Source organism: Mugil cephalus, chromosome 19, assembly GCF_022458985.1.
Source record: "Mugil cephalus isolate CIBA_MC_2020 chromosome 19, CIBA_Mcephalus_1.1, whole genome shotgun sequence".
NCBI lineage: Eukaryota > Metazoa > Chordata > Actinopteri > Mugiliformes > Mugilidae > Mugil > Mugil cephalus.
In genome coordinates, this window is record NC_061788.1 from 2,364,827 (window position 1) to 2,379,958 (window position 15,132).

General features: G+C 44.9%; 1 protein-coding gene across 2 annotated transcripts in view; it reads right to left on the minus strand.

Annotated features, from left to right (window-relative positions):
* The window catches only part of ttc28 (tetratricopeptide repeat domain 28), a 99,912-nt gene that overhangs the window by 21,124 nt on the left and 63,656 nt on the right, over positions 1-15,132 (minus strand). For both annotated transcript variants that reach the window (XM_047570272.1, XM_047570274.1), the window contains 12 exons: positions 11,055-11,276; positions 10,061-10,249; positions 9,232-9,328; positions 4,593-4,789; positions 4,357-4,510; positions 4,102-4,273; positions 3,681-3,849; positions 3,433-3,593; positions 1,760-2,248; positions 1,483-1,675; positions 1,294-1,374; positions 110-362 (listed from right to left, as the gene is read on the minus strand). In XM_047570272.1, coding sequence (XP_047426228.1) covers positions 110-362; positions 1,294-1,374; positions 1,483-1,675; positions 1,760-2,248; positions 3,433-3,593; positions 3,681-3,849; positions 4,102-4,273; positions 4,357-4,510; positions 4,593-4,789; positions 9,232-9,328; positions 10,061-10,249; positions 11,055-11,276 — 2,377 coding nt within the window. The remainder of the gene's footprint in view (positions 1-109; positions 363-1,293; positions 1,375-1,482; positions 1,676-1,759; positions 2,249-3,432; positions 3,594-3,680; positions 3,850-4,101; positions 4,274-4,356; positions 4,511-4,592; positions 4,790-9,231; positions 9,329-10,060; positions 10,250-11,054; positions 11,277-15,132) is intronic.

Sequence of the window (15,132 nt, forward strand, 5' to 3'; positions counted from 1 at the left end):
AACTGCAGTCAGAAATCTGGCTAATGGCGACAAAGCAGCGTTTTCAGACTTTTTCCAGTCATGTGTTAGCCTCATTAGCCACAGCTAACCCTGTGTTCAGTAGCCTCACCTTCCTGTAGGTACATGACAGCTTGTGCGTAGTTTTGCAGAGCGTGGTGAATCCTTCCCAGACTCCCGTAGGCCAGAGTTTTAGCGACCAGATCGTTGGTCTGAGCGGCGACGCTCAGGTGCTGCTCCTGGAAAACCACGGCCCGTTCGTAGTTCCCCAGAGCCTCGTAGGTCAACCCCAGGTTGCCATAGGCTCGACCCTGGCTCCTCACGCATCCCATCTGCTCGGCTATATCCAAAGCTCTCTGGTGCCACTGGAACAGGAGAGATGGATGAGACTCTGAGCAAGTTTGACATGACGGCTATCAATCCTTTAATTTTGAAACAGTATGCCTCCAACAATTATGGAATAAGTTACAGTACAGTAAGGAAATGTATGCTTAGTTTGTTGTGGGAGGCAAGGAAGCTAAGAAGAGCTACTGTTAGCTTGGAGGCTAGGAAGCTAAGAAGAGCTACTGTTAGCTTAGAGGCTAGGAAGCTAAGAAGAGCTACTGTTAGCTTGTAGGCTAGGAAGGTAAGAAGTGCTACTGTTAGCTTGTAGGCTAGGAAGGTAAGAAGAGCTACTGTTAGCTTGGAGGCTAGGAAGGTAAGAAGAGCTACTGTTAGCTTGGAGGCTAGGAAGCTAAGAAGAGTTATTGTTAGCTTGTAGGCTAGGGGGCTATGATGAGCTATTGCTAGCTTGAAGGCTAGGAAGGTAAGAAGAGCTACTGTTAGCTTGGAGGCTAGGATCCTAAGAGGAGTTATTGTTAGCTTGGAGGCTAGGGAGCTAGGGCAAAGCTACTATTAGCTTTAGGTTGGAATGAGTAGGTACAGTTCAGGAAATTTACATCATGGAACATTTCAGTTTTTTCACTGAGAAATATGACAAATACTAGAAACTTTCAGGGTTTTGTGTATTTTATTCTATTTTTTTTTATTATTATTCCACTACTGCTTAATTTGTTGTGTCTGGGAGGCTAGGAAGCAGGAAAAAAGCCACTATTAGCAAGCGTGTTAGGAAGCTAAAAGGTGCTCCTATTAGCTAGGAGACTAGCTAGTTACTATTAGCTGAGAGGTTAGGAATTATTCCTTCAAATCGAGTCAGTACGCCTCCAACAATTAGGCCCGTCTCTCTGTCTTATTGTTCTGAATGTACTTTAAGTAAAAGCTTCAAAAGTTTAAAAAATAAACTGAGTCAGCCCAAACCTGCAGAGCTGTCTCGTTGTCTGCCATCAGCTGATAAACGCCTCCGAGTGCATCGCTCGCCTCCGCCTCCAGGGATTTATCCTGACGGTTAGAATCAGGTTTAATGCGTCGACGTTCGGGGGATTATTCACATTCACATTCAGCAGAAAAGAAGCTGAAAACAAAAACCCCGCGCAGGTGAAGACTTACCGCGGCCGTGCGTGCGATGTTCAGGTGATGCTCCAGGCAGGACAGCGCCTGCTCGTAGTTTCCCAGCTGACTGTGCAGGGTGCCCAGCTCCCCGTAGGCCTGAGCCTTCCCCCCGCCCTCCCCGCCCAGCTCATGGGCCACCACCAACCTCTTCTCAAAGCACACCAGAGCCTGCTGGAGGCTGCCCATGGACCTGAACCACAGGAAGAAGAACTTTTATTGTTAAAGAAATTTAGTTTGGTAAAAATCTCCCATTGGCCACTGTCAGGCCTCCTACCTGTGGGCGTTGCCGAGTCCTCTGTAGGCCTTCTCCTGGTCCTGGACGTGGTTTAGACTCTGAGCCACCGTCAGGTACTTCTCGTAGTACTGGATGGCCTCCTCGTAGTCTCCCAGGGCGTCGTAGCAGTCCGCCAGGTTCCCGTAGGCCCTGCCCCTGTCCAGTATGCTCTCGGTCCCGCTCAGCTGCTGCAGCATGGCCAGCTGCTGCTCGAAGTAGCCGATGGATTCCTCGAACACGCCCATGTTCATCTTGGTGATGCCCATGTTCCCGTGGACCTGGGCCTCCAGGCGGGCGTCCCGGAGCCCCTGCGCCAGGCCCAGCTGGGTCTCGTAGCACTGGAAGGCCGTGGCGTAGTCTCCCAGGGCCATGTGCACCGCCGCCAGGTGGCCGAGGGTACGGCACTCGCCCTGCCGGTCGCCCAGATCCTTTCGGACCGTCAGCTCCTGGCTGTGGAAGGACAGCGCCGTCTCCAGCTGCCGGAGCAACCTGAAATCAGAGGAAGCAACCACACTAATTTACAAACGGTCTTTACAACTGATGACTAGGCTGATATACTAAGAAGGTTGTGTCTCTCTAATGGGTAAAATGTTTGGATTAATGAATACTCAGATTGGGGCGTTTCTGAAGATAAATAAACAGATTATTTAGTGCAGTGATTCTCAACTGGAGGTCCGTGTTGTAACTGGAATTGGTCCATGAAAATAAAATATCCTTCTTTTATCCTTTTTAAAAAAGATCATACGACATGTATAGAAATAGGATTATTTTACTCAAATGTGACCTTTATCTAAACTACAGTGGCTAACAGGACTTTTTCGCCAGTGTAATTTATATTTTATTCAGAGATCTTGCTCCCGGTTGCAGGTTTCTGCATGATGCTGTAAATAACTGAACACGATCTGCATCCATTTCAGATTATGAGGCCTCTGCTGTTTCAGTGAGCATTTCTTTATAACGCTCTTATTGTGAAACATCTGCAGGAAGGTGTTGTGGGAGACTCATTAACTTGCATGTTAAAGCAGGTTAGCACTTGAAATCAAGCTAATGTTGGAGGTGAAGACGATAAGCACAGGTACCCCCTCCAGAGTGGGACATGGGGTCCTCAGGGTAGATCAACAAATGTGCACGGACCCCAAACATGGCTGCAGTTATCAACATTATTCAGACATTATTCAGCGACACCATTTTGGAGCCACCTGTTTTATTTTCTGAGGTTTTATCAGGAGACATTTTTTCCGTTCTTCTTCTTACGTCTTTCCATCTTTTCTTAATTTCACCTGCTGTTCGTCTTGTTTTCTCCACAGCACTGACCTTGTCTCATATTGTCTTTCTCCTGGTGTGTTAATATTTCTGTTATGTTTATTTATTATTTGCCTCTTGCACCAATGCCTCCAATTCCATGGCTCTTCCATATTCTCCCTAGTGGAAAGCGGTAAAATCCTCTTTTAAATAGGGCGTCACTCACCCTAATCCTAACCACTTATTTGGGATCTTAGTAAATCAACATTCCTACACAAACTGCACATTATTATTTTTCTGGACAAAGCTACAATTGTGGATGTTCTCCACAGAACTTGTTCTCTAATATCTGCACCCACTGACAGGAGCCATGACAACTAAAACTGATTAGCTTAGCATAAGCTGGTCTTGGCTCCTCGTGGCTCGTTCACCTGTGAGCCGATCCGAGCGCCGAGTAGGCGTCGGCCTCCATCTTCTGGTCGCCGACCTTCTGAGCCAGAGACAGCTGCTGCTGGTACAGCTTCACGGCTCCCGGGAGATCCCCCCGACAAACGCAAACATCTCCGAGGTTCCCGAAGGCCCGGAAAACCGCCTGCTGACAAACAAACCGCAGAGACATGAGAGGCTGCTTCCTGTTTAAAAGAGAAGGATTCTGCTGGAGGGTTGGGTGGGCGACGACCTGGGTGTTGTCCAGGGTTTGTGCGAGCGACAGCAGGTATCTCTGACACTCCTCTGCTTTGTTGTACTCCCCCAGAGCTTTGTGGGCCAGACCCAGGTTACAGTAGGCTTTAGCCTGCGCTAATTTATCTTGGAGGTCTTTAGCCAAGGCCAGGTCCTGCTCATAATACCTGGAAAATTAATTAAAAAACAAACAAAAACAACACATTTGTCATTTAAAACAGCCTCGATGAAAGGATCTCCTGCTTTTACGTAGCAGTAAAGTTAGAAAAAGGCTAAGAAGCTAGAATTAGAATATGAAAAAGGTGTGACTGGGTTATAAAGTCGTGCACAGTAAATAGTAAATAGTGAAAGTGTTGAACCTTGTGGTGTAATAAGATTTATTTATTGTTATTAGTGAGGTTGTATGTGGACTCTCTGACCTGACAGCGTCTCTGTACTGTCCCAGGCAGTAGTGAGCGTAGCCCAGGTTGTGGCAGACTTTGCCTTCCCCCTCGAGGTCCTGCAGGCCGGGGGCCAAGGCCAGGTACTGCTGGTAGTAGGGCAAAGCCTGAGCGTATTCACCTCTCCAGCTGTGGAAGTTGCCCAAGTTTGCTGCAAAGGAAAATATTTTTATTTTAAACGTGTCTCTGTGTAAGAAACCAGCTTCATCCATCCCCTTGAATCTCCGTTCTTGCCTAGAGCCCTGGCTTCGCTCTGAGTGTCCCGGAGCTCCCGTGCGATGCTCAGGTGGTGCAGGTAGTGCTGCAGAGCTCGGTCGTGGGCGCCCAGCGCCTGGTAGGCCACGGCGAGGTTGCCGTGCGTGGACGCCTGCGACGGACGATCGTTCACCTGAAACCACAAACACGAAAGACTCAGGAGCTGCTTCTTACACCATCGATTAAGAGTCGCTTTGAGGCACCGGGGGAATTACCTCCAGGGAGATCTGCAGCTCCTGCCGGTGATAGCGTACGGCTTGGTCGTAGACGCCCAGGGCGTGGTAGGCGTTGCCCATGTTGCCGTAGGCCCTCCCCTGGGCGGCGTAGTCCCCCAGCTCCTGGGCCAAGGACAGGTGGGCTTTGTGGAGCGTCAGCGCCGCCTCATACTCCCCCTTCATCTGGTGGATGATACCTGAGAAATATAGACTCATTGAATGGCCTGGTTGATGTGAGAGGTCAAATAATAACCACTGGTTCCAACCGAGGAATGAAGAACACCATCTCTGAACAGGTCCAGCCTTGGAGAAGAAGTTCTACAGCAGCAGAAGAGCTAAGAACAGGAATCTGAGATGATAGAAGATTAGAAAAACGTTGCCTGGTCTGATGAAACATCTGGATGTGAGGGTCAGAATGTGGCTTTAACAATGTGAAAGCATGGATCCATCCTGCCTCGTGTCAACAGGAGATTCTCATCATAGATGTGCAGCCGACAAATCTGCAGCGACTGTGTGATGTTATCATGTCAATATGGACCAAAGTCTCTGAGGAATGTTTTCAACACCTTGTTGAAAGTCTAACACCAAGAATTAAGGCTTGTTTCTCTTTTTTGTATGTTTTTATTCAGTTGTTGTACCGGGACTCAAGGAAAATATCGTCACAGTCTGACAGAGATGTCAAAGATCCACAATCATTTAGGAGTAGACTCAGCGTCATTTCAAATGTCTTTAAGGAACCACTGAGGGAAAACCTGAGATTTTTTAAGTCTCATTGACAGTTAACATCTGTTTCACCCATCGGCTATGAGAAGGAGGTTCAGGCTTGATGAGAATCGAGTCTCTTGACCAACAAGGTGGCAAAGACGAGGCCAGAGATGAACTGTCCTGGTTTAAAATTCAGTCAGTGTAGATTTCAGATCTATAAATCCACACAGACATCAAATGTTTGCTCTGAATATTTTCCTAGAAACATTCTCTGCTGATGTATTTCATCTCAAAGAAACATGAGATGTCTCATTATCATCAGATTCAGAGGAGCAATCAACGATGAAAACACTCCAGACGATACGAGAGGATGATGAATGAAATAAAAAAATTAGAGACAACAACAAGATACAGATTGAAGTGTTTTTTTTTTTGTTTTTTTTAAGAGCTGTGACTGAACAATAAAATAAAAAAAAAAGAAAACTGGAGATACGGTCCAGAGAGAACGGGAGGAGGAGGAGGAGGAGGAGGAGGAGGCTGATAAGGAGAGGAGACCTGGTTCGTTGGGGTCTCACTCTAAGAGGATTACAGAGATACCTGCAGAGTCAGCTGGAGGAGGAGGCGACTACACCTCCTCCTCCTCCTCCTCCCAAACTCTGCAAACTAGGAGCACATGCCAACAAACCCAGTAAGAGGAGAAGGAGGAGGAGGAGGAGGAGGAGGATCTAAAGGAGATCTGCAGGAGGAGTGTGGGATTCCCCCGAGCGTGGAGGAGGAGGAGGAGGTGTGACACAGGATTAGAGGAGAGGAAAATGATATCTGATGACAGGGAGTTTGGCTGAGACAGCAGAGATTAGAGGAGGAGGAAGAGGAGGAGGAGGATGGAGGAGGAGGAGGATGGAGGGAGAAAGAGCAAAACAAAGGAGGAAGGAGAGATGAGGAATAAAAGGAAAAGTGAAGAAGAGGAAGCAGGAGAGGAAGAAACAAGGATAAAAAAGGAGAGGAGCAGAAACAAAAGGAGGGAAAGAGGAGATAGGTCATGAGAGAAAGAAAGGAGTAAATATGGGAGGATGGGAGAAAAAAGAGAGAGAGGAAATGAGGAACAGCAGGAGGAGGAAAAAAGAGGACTTCATTGTTTACCTCCTCCTTTACTTGGTAGTTTACTTTCAAGTTTACTTCCGGGTTTATTTCCTCTTTTACTTCCTTGTTTACTTTCTTACTTCCTTGTTGACTTCCGTGTTTACTTCCTTATTTTCTTTTTATTTCCTCATTTACTATATTCTTTACTTCCTTCATTCCTTCTTTACTTCCTTCCATCATTACATCCTCCTTTCCTTCCTTCTTTACGTCCTCCTTCGAGGCTTTTTTTGCCATCACTTTCCCTCTCAGTCAAAAAAAAAAAGAAGAAATAAATCAACACAGACGCAACAAAATTAACACAAGCACAAGACAAAGCCTTGTGTAAATAACCTCAGTGTTACTGATAAGTCACAGACGGTTCTGTTCTGTTGTTCTGAGTCAGAACTATTCTGGTTCCTTTACATTAACCCTTTGTCTACCGTGACTTTTACAGTAACATTAAACTACTGTGATTTTGTCTCGTGGACAAGGTTTTACTTCATTCTACAGTGTTACAGGGAAGAAATAAAAACGGGAAGAGAGAGGAAAGAGAAGAGCAAGAAAGGAGGAAAAAGAGAAAGGGAAAACGATGGAGGAGAGGAAAGAAAAGAGAAGAGATAATAAAGGGTAGAAACAAGGGACGGGAAAGGAAGAGAAGAAGACAAAAGAGGAAAGAAGAAGGAAGGAGGAGGAGGAGGAGGAGGAGGAGAAGGTCTCGTCAAACCAGCGTAATCATCCATAAATGATGAAGCTCGTCTGTCAGCGTCTTTGACTGCAGCCTATTAGTCGCACATCAGAGTCCACCTCACCTCCTCCTCCTCCTCCTCCACCATCACCTCCTCCTCCTCCTCCTCCACCATCACCTCCTCCTCCTCCACCTCCTCCACCATCACCTCTCCTCCTCCTCCTCCTCGACTCCAAAATGCAGTGACAGGGATTCATCCCAAATACGCACCTATCAGCCACAACATTATGACCACTGAAATGAAGACAAACAGTAATAGTTTGTCACAAAATAAAAGCAATCTTTCCAAAATATCAATTTGTATTTGTTTCCACTGAAGTAAAGGTGTTTTGAAGTCTCGTCTGGTGATTCTATTAAATTCTCGTCACTTTAAGGAAGATGGACTTCAAATGAATGCGTCATATTAACAGTCATATTAAATTGTCATAAATGCCCAATTTAACATAACTGACTAAAATCATGTGCGGAAATGGTTAGAAATGTGTATTTGGGAGGAGACCTTGTTTAAAGGTTGTAGAAGCACTAACTATTATTTAATGTATCTGACTTCACGTGGATTTGATTGATTCTCTCTTTCTTTTTATATTGTTATTATATATTATATTATTGTTGTTAGTGGGGGAATTTATTTGTGAAGTAAAATTTTAACTGCGTGGTTTAACTCTCCATGTGACAGCTGATAAATCTTGAGCCTAACGAGGCGTAACCGATAAATCATGTCTGGATGCGTCCTCGGTTTTTAATTCTAATGCACAGACGGTGGCGAGGTGTCCACTCAGCGGTGGAGTCGGGTTCACCGGTTCTCAGATTTCACCGTGGACGCAGAAAACCAAACCCTGCTCAATAAAACATGAGGGTTGACTGTCCAGAGAGGCTCAGCTGCAGTCATGTGATAGGAGAAACTGACAAACAATGGAGAGCAGGAGCATCACAACATCTAATCCCATCATTTAACCGGCGAGCACAAGAAGCTGCAGCATCTTCACACGTGACTAAACAAAGAGTCACTGAGATCTTTAACCCTTATGGGGCCAGGAACCATATTTAGTCACTTCATCACATTGTTCTTCTCAGTGACGTTTATTAGGAACCATGAAGAAGAACAAGTGTCCTAATGTTGTCTAATGTGCCAATGTTGACAAGTGTCTGAATCATCAGTTTACATTTATTTACCACTGAAGAACAAAGAACCATAACCGTATCTTGATTTACTAAAAAAAATTAAAAGTTTCACACTTCGACAACAATGGATCAAGGGTTTTTCAACGTTTTTCAGGCCAAGGACCCTAAAACTGATGGAGAGATGTAGTAGGAACCCCCCACCCACTATATGTGTCCTACGGACCCCTTCACAGTTTGTAAGCAATGTTACGTATTTTGAGGGGCGGAGCTTAACTGGAGGCAAAACAAGTCAAACACTGTAAACGGTGGTTAGCATATTTCAACTGACTGTTTTGGCAAGAATGGACAAACTCTGTGAGTTAAAACAAGGACAAACACTACGCCCACATGTATGGGATTCTACATATGTATGTGTGTGTGTCTATTTGTCTATAGTAAGGTTGTTGTCTATCACTGTTCTATCTATTCAGATTTTAGGTATTTCATAAGACTTTCTTGGCGTCCATCTCTCCTGCACAACAACTATTTTAGAGTTTTCTGTCTTCAATGTGCACATAAATTAAATATTTTTTTTTTATTTCAAACATGTGCAACAGTAGGGTGGTTGTGCAACTACCGTAAACATCTTCTGCCTTTGTTTATCCCGTTACTAAAATATGGGGAGTCATGTTCGTGTGGATTGAAAGAAATCTCAAATTCAAGGGGAAATTTTAAAGAAATATCTCAGAAATGTCTTATCAGTCAAAGTTTGTTGGGTATTTAAATGAGTGTTGACCTTATAAAGGGTTAAGGCTGCAGGTCGAGTTGTCCAGACTCAGGATGAGACAACAAAGACAGAGCAGGTCAAAGGTTCAGAGAGACCATCTAGAAATGTGTCCACGTCCAGAAAGACAAAACTCACGCATCAGAAAAATGATATAAACATGATTCAGGACATGTCAAACCTACCCAGGTTGGACGAAGCTCGTCCCTGAGCGGCTCTGTCCTGCAGCTCCTGGGAGATCTCCAGCTGGTTCTGGTGGTACTGACGAGCTCTCTCCAGGTCCTGAGGATCAGAGGGACGGGGTGAGACGGGACAGGGGGGAAGGGGACGGGAGGAGGTAGGATAAGACAGGACAAGACAAGAAGGTATAAGACAGGGTAAGACAATACGAGTTGATACGAGACAAGACAAGAAAGGACAAGATGAGGCAAGAAGGTGTAAGACAGAGTTGATCCGAGACAATACGAGACCAGATACGAGGACAGGATAGCATAAGAAAGGACGAGATAAGACAAGGTAAAAAAGGACAAGAAAGGAGAGGACGAGATGAGATGAGACGAGACGAGAGGACAAGATAAGATAACAAAGGACGACATAAGGCCAGGCAAGGCCAGATATGACAAGACGAGATAAGCCAAGATGGGACAAGATGGAATAAGATGAGACAAGACGAGACAAAACAATAAGAGAGAAGATGGGACAAGACAAGGCAAGAAAAGATGTGAAAGTTCAAGATGAGACAAGATGGGACAAGATGGGACAATATAAAAGGACGACATGTCCAAGACCAGATGATACCAGACGATACCAGACCAAACAACACCAAATGATACCAAATGATTCCAGATCAGAGATCCCTACCCAGGACCCGTGTATCTGGAAGTATTTCTACCTGCATGTATGTATCGGGCAGACCGGACCGGACCAGACCAGACCAGACCAGACCAGATCAGACCGGACCGGATCGGACCGGACCAGACCGGACCAGTCCGGCCCACAGAGACGGATCTGTACCTGCATGCACCGGGCAGCGTGGCCCAGACCAGCGTAGGCCCTCATCTCGATGGCTCTGTCCTGCAGCTCCTGGGCCAGTTCCAGGACTCTGGTGTGGTAGGACACGGCCTTGTCAAAGTCCCGCTGGGAGTGGTAGGCGCTGCCCAGGTTGCTGTACGCTCGCGCCTCCTCTCGCCGATTGTCCAGAGTCTGTCAGAGACATGTCCCCGTCAGTCAGAGACGTCCTCTGTGGACACTCAGAGAACGTCTTTAACTCGTTAATGTTTGAATGTGGCGGTGGAGCCAGTATGAAAACATTTTAATGTCACCCACCTGCATCCTGTTTGATCAGCTAATGGTAGCTCTTCCTAGCTTACTAGCCTTCCAGCTAATGGTAGCTCTTCCTAGCTTCCTTGTAGCTCTTCCTAGCCTCATAGTCTCCCAGCTAATAGTAGCTCTTCATAGCTTACTAGCCTTCCAGCTAATGGTAGCTCTCCCTAGCTTCCTTGTAGCTCTTTCTAGCTTCATAGTCTCCCAGCTTATAGTAGCTCTTCATAGGTTACCAGCCTACCAAGTAATGGTAGCTCTTCCTAGCTTCCTAGCCTCCCAGCTAACAGTAGCTCTTCCTAGCTTTCTAACCTATTAGCTATAAGTAGCTCTTCCTAGCATCCTAGCCTCCCAGCCAATAGTAGCTCTTCCTAGCTTTGAGGGCTCCAGCTGATAGTAGCCCTTCCCAGCTTCCTAGCCTTCCAGCTAATAGTAGCTCTTCCTAGCTGCCTAGCCTCTCAGCTAATAGAGGCTAATTCCTAGCCTCATAACTAACGGTAGCTCTGTCTAGCTTCCTAGCCTCCCAGCTAATAATAGCTCTTTCTACCATCCTAGCCTCCCAGCTAACAGTAGCTCTTCCTAGCCTCCCAGACAACAGTGGAACATCCTAGCAGAAAACCCTGTTGTGTTTGAAACTGTGTAAAAGATTAAAAACACAAGGTTTGATGACGTCAGGTGATCACTGTACCTTGGCGATGTCCAGGTGCTGCTCGTGGCACTGCACGGCGTTGGTGACGTCTCCCAGGGCGGTGTACACGGCGCCCATGTTGCCCAGCTGCCGGGCCTCGGAGAGCTGGCACTGGGTCTGTCGCGCCAACAGGACGCACTGCTTGTGGCTGGCCAGGGCGTTGGGGTAGTCGCCGATAGCTGTGTAGACATGACCCAGACTGCTGAGAGCACCGGACGCCGCCTGAAATCGCACAAAGTAACACATGTAACATAAAGTAAGACATGAAACACAAAGTACTGTTAGAATCCAGACCATGAAAAGTAGATGAAAAGGCACATCCACGAGTAGCTTTAGATTCAATATGTCACTTGACCTGTGTCCTGTCTGACATTTTTAGTTGGACATTGTCTTTGTGACGTCTCCAAAAGTCCATCCACTTCAGATAAAGACACAAACAGTCAACAGACACATTTTTTTCTTTTAGAATTTATCTTTATTTCTGTAGAAATCTGTCACAAATATAATGTTTTCAGACCACAATAGAAGCTTCTGTCACTCCTTCTTTTCCTCCTCCTCCTCTTCCTCCCCCTTTCTCCTCTTCATCTTCCATCTTTACCTTCATCTTTCTTGTCCTCCTATCACTCCGTCTCCTCTTCCTCGTTTTCTTCTCCTCTTCATCAATAAAGTCCTACAGCTAATTAATGTTTTGATGTAAACTCGTGTACGTCTGGTCACATCATTTCATTCGGTCTCCGTGGTAACGGTTCATGTCTGATCAGAATCATTGATCAGAATCATTGATCAGATCATTGATCCCTGTAGACGCGTTGGTTCATGTCAGAACAATCACAGCGACGCTAAAAGTTCAAGGTCGTCTCAGAAATTAAAATATGAGTCTGATCTTTGAAAGCAAACAGTGAGAACGAGTCGGGGGCTGAAATCAAATGTTTGCAAATTAAAAAAAAAAAAAAAATGCAAAAGGAACGTGAGAGAGAATGAGTATGAATTATTAAACGAGGACGATCAGCATGTTCGTTACAGGAACATGAATAATCAGGTTTGATTGTGGTTTGTGGAAATGTTCACTAATTCAGAACGTGAGAGACACGTTTGTTCAATACAATTTAAGCTCTGATGACACTCGTCCAGGATCCTAACAACTAAAAAACTGTCACCGAACACAAGCAAACTGACCTTTAGTGGAATTTACCAGCTCTAATTAAACCCAGGACACGCTGCTCTTTTCATTTCTGCTCAAGAAGAGACTGAAAACCCCCAGTTCCCAGCGAAGTGACGAGAGTAAACACATAAAGTCCAGATGACACAGGAAAGAGAGATTTAATAAACAACCAGGAAGCCTCTGGGTATGTGAACAGCCGACCGGCCAGACAGGTGCCTGATTTCCCTGAAGGAACGAAATATTTTTTCTATGTGACGAGAAAACACACACACAAAAAAAATCCAATCATTTTTGTTTCTGGGACTCTGAGAGTTTGTGTTTAAATGTGTTTGAGGAGGATTTATGAAAGAAGGAGGGAGACAGACAGGAAATAAAATTTAAAGAAATCACCCCAGGCCAGTAGGGGGCTCCAGAGAGCTGACGATCTCTAAACTACAGCAGTGCCAATGTGCTCAGTTTTAAATGACAGTAGGAGATTAGAAACTTCCTGTATCCGGACATTTTTATCTAATTTGCGAAACATCTTCTTTATGATGCCTCAAAAATTCATCCACATTCATAGCTTCCTAGCCTACCAGCTAATGGTAGCTCTTCCTAGCTTCCTAGTCTACCAGCTAATGGTAGCTCTTCCCAGCATCCTAGCCTCCCAGCCAATAGCTTCGAGGTCTCCAGCTAATAGTAGCCCTTCCTAGCTTCCTAGCCTAGCCTAACAGCTAATGGTAGCTCATCCTAACTTCCTAGCCTCCCAGTTAACAGTGTCTCTTCCTAGCACCCTAGCCTCCCAGCTAATGGTAACTCATCCTAACTTCCCTCCTTCCTACTTTGTCGCCTTATGTGTGGAAATTTGTGGATCAAACATGCTCTGAATGAATTTATTCCACATTACCATCAGAACCTCTGCACCTCCTCCACCAGGGGGATTTTATTATCATTACTAGAAGAGCCTGAAATGTTAATGCAGCAAATGTAAACTTTCTTTTAAGAGTTAGATGAGAATATCTCCCATATTTGTGCACAATGTTCCCTGAATTACAAATTTTTCCCATTTGGAAAAACTTTAACAAAGACATAAGAGTCGAACTTACAACTAGGTAAGATGCATATTTGCCTAAAATGAACCCAAAAGGAGAAAAATACAAATACAGACAGCGTTGGAATTTAATGTACTATCTCCCAGAATGCACCCAGTATCTTTAACAGTATTACGCTATAACACAAGATACATGAGATATGTGTATGTGCCACAATGTTTTGGTTACAATTCCCATAATGCAACACTCAAATTCTGACAATGACACCGTCAGGTTCTGCAAACAGGAACGAATAAAGATCAATCTACTGTTAATCAATGACAGAGCCTCAGCCTGAAGCCACTTGTACATGAAGCTATTTGCTCATCCAGAGCGCTAAATCGAACAGCAGACAACACCAGCCGCTATCGATCAACACGCGAGGCTGTTTGTGTTTCTGTAGAATATTAAAAAGACAAAAAAAAAAAAAAATAGCCATCACACGAGCACAAGCCCAGAGTCCTCTGATGAAATAAAGCATTAGACATCACGGTGTTGTATACTCACATGCTGGCACAGTAAAGTAAAGCATCTGGGAGCAGTTAAACAAAAGGTAAACACACACAAACAACCTGACAGCTTCGCTTTGTGCTTCCAGACGAGAAGGAGCCAAAGTCTAATCTGCAACAGAAATAAATTGAATTAACTGCGTTTTACACGAGTGTCCGAAGTGTTTCACGAGGAAGAGTGAAGAGTTTGGCTGCAAAAGAAAAGGCAAAACTGCTTTCCAGAAAAGACGGAGCGACTGAAATCCTCCTGGGTTGTATCAGATCACAGCCATGAACACATTAAAGACAACAACATGCAGCAGCCTTCGCATGCTACAAAATGTCGTCTTCAAGCTTCTTTATATTTTCTGCTTGTTACTCTCCATTTTAATCAATAAAGAATCGTGGAAAAGCTGCATCAGTTAGCCAGCTAATTAGCTTGGTTGCTTGTTTAAACGACTGGTTAAATCAGCAACCTGAGCAAATATGAAGCTAGTTGCCAAAAACTGCAGTTTCTTTAACAGCCACTAGATGCTGGCTACGAAAGTGAGTCAAGACATCCATCTTGAAATGTTATTCCAAATGCAAAATTTTATGTCGCCGTGGAAGTTGACATCGTACGTTTTAAAGTTAACGTGTCTGGAATGTGAAAAACTGCAAATTTTACTGATGATGTTCTTTTTGTGAACTGAACAGCCAAAAATAATGACGTGGCTAACGGGCTTCTGCTAGTTCCCTCTATGTGAGCTCTAAAAATGCAGTTCCTCTGACATCCACTAGAGGCTGGTTCCAAAGGTGAGTCGATCCTATAAACTGTACAACTTGTCTCCACTTCCTCTCATTGGCCAAACTTCCGCTATTTTCTCAGGAATGTGGGTGGAGCCATAGTCTGGTCAGTACAGTCCGAGGGCAGAGTCACGATATCGATGCCCCGCCCACACTTCGTCCAGACTCACTCGCGTTTTCGCTAAATTAATACTGCTCTGCCTCTACTAGTGAAAAAGTTATTATCAGACACTGTAGTAATTTTTTTATTTTTTACAAATCCCGCTCCTTTATGGAGCGGTTGGCATGGCAACTGGTGGACGCCATTATGTCACATCCTATATATACATATACATTAGTCAACATTATATTAACCCTGAAATAACAGAAACCATCCTTGAAAAACTTTATTTGACGTCCCACCCACTAACATGGAGGGGGTGGAGCTTATGACCTATACTGCAGCCTCCAGCCACCAGGGGGAGCTCTACTTGCTTTGGCTTCGCATCCATCTTTATTTACAGTCTATGGTTGATCCTCATAGACCTCCATGTTAAAAACTTCACAGCAGAAATAAACGTCTTGCTGACTTA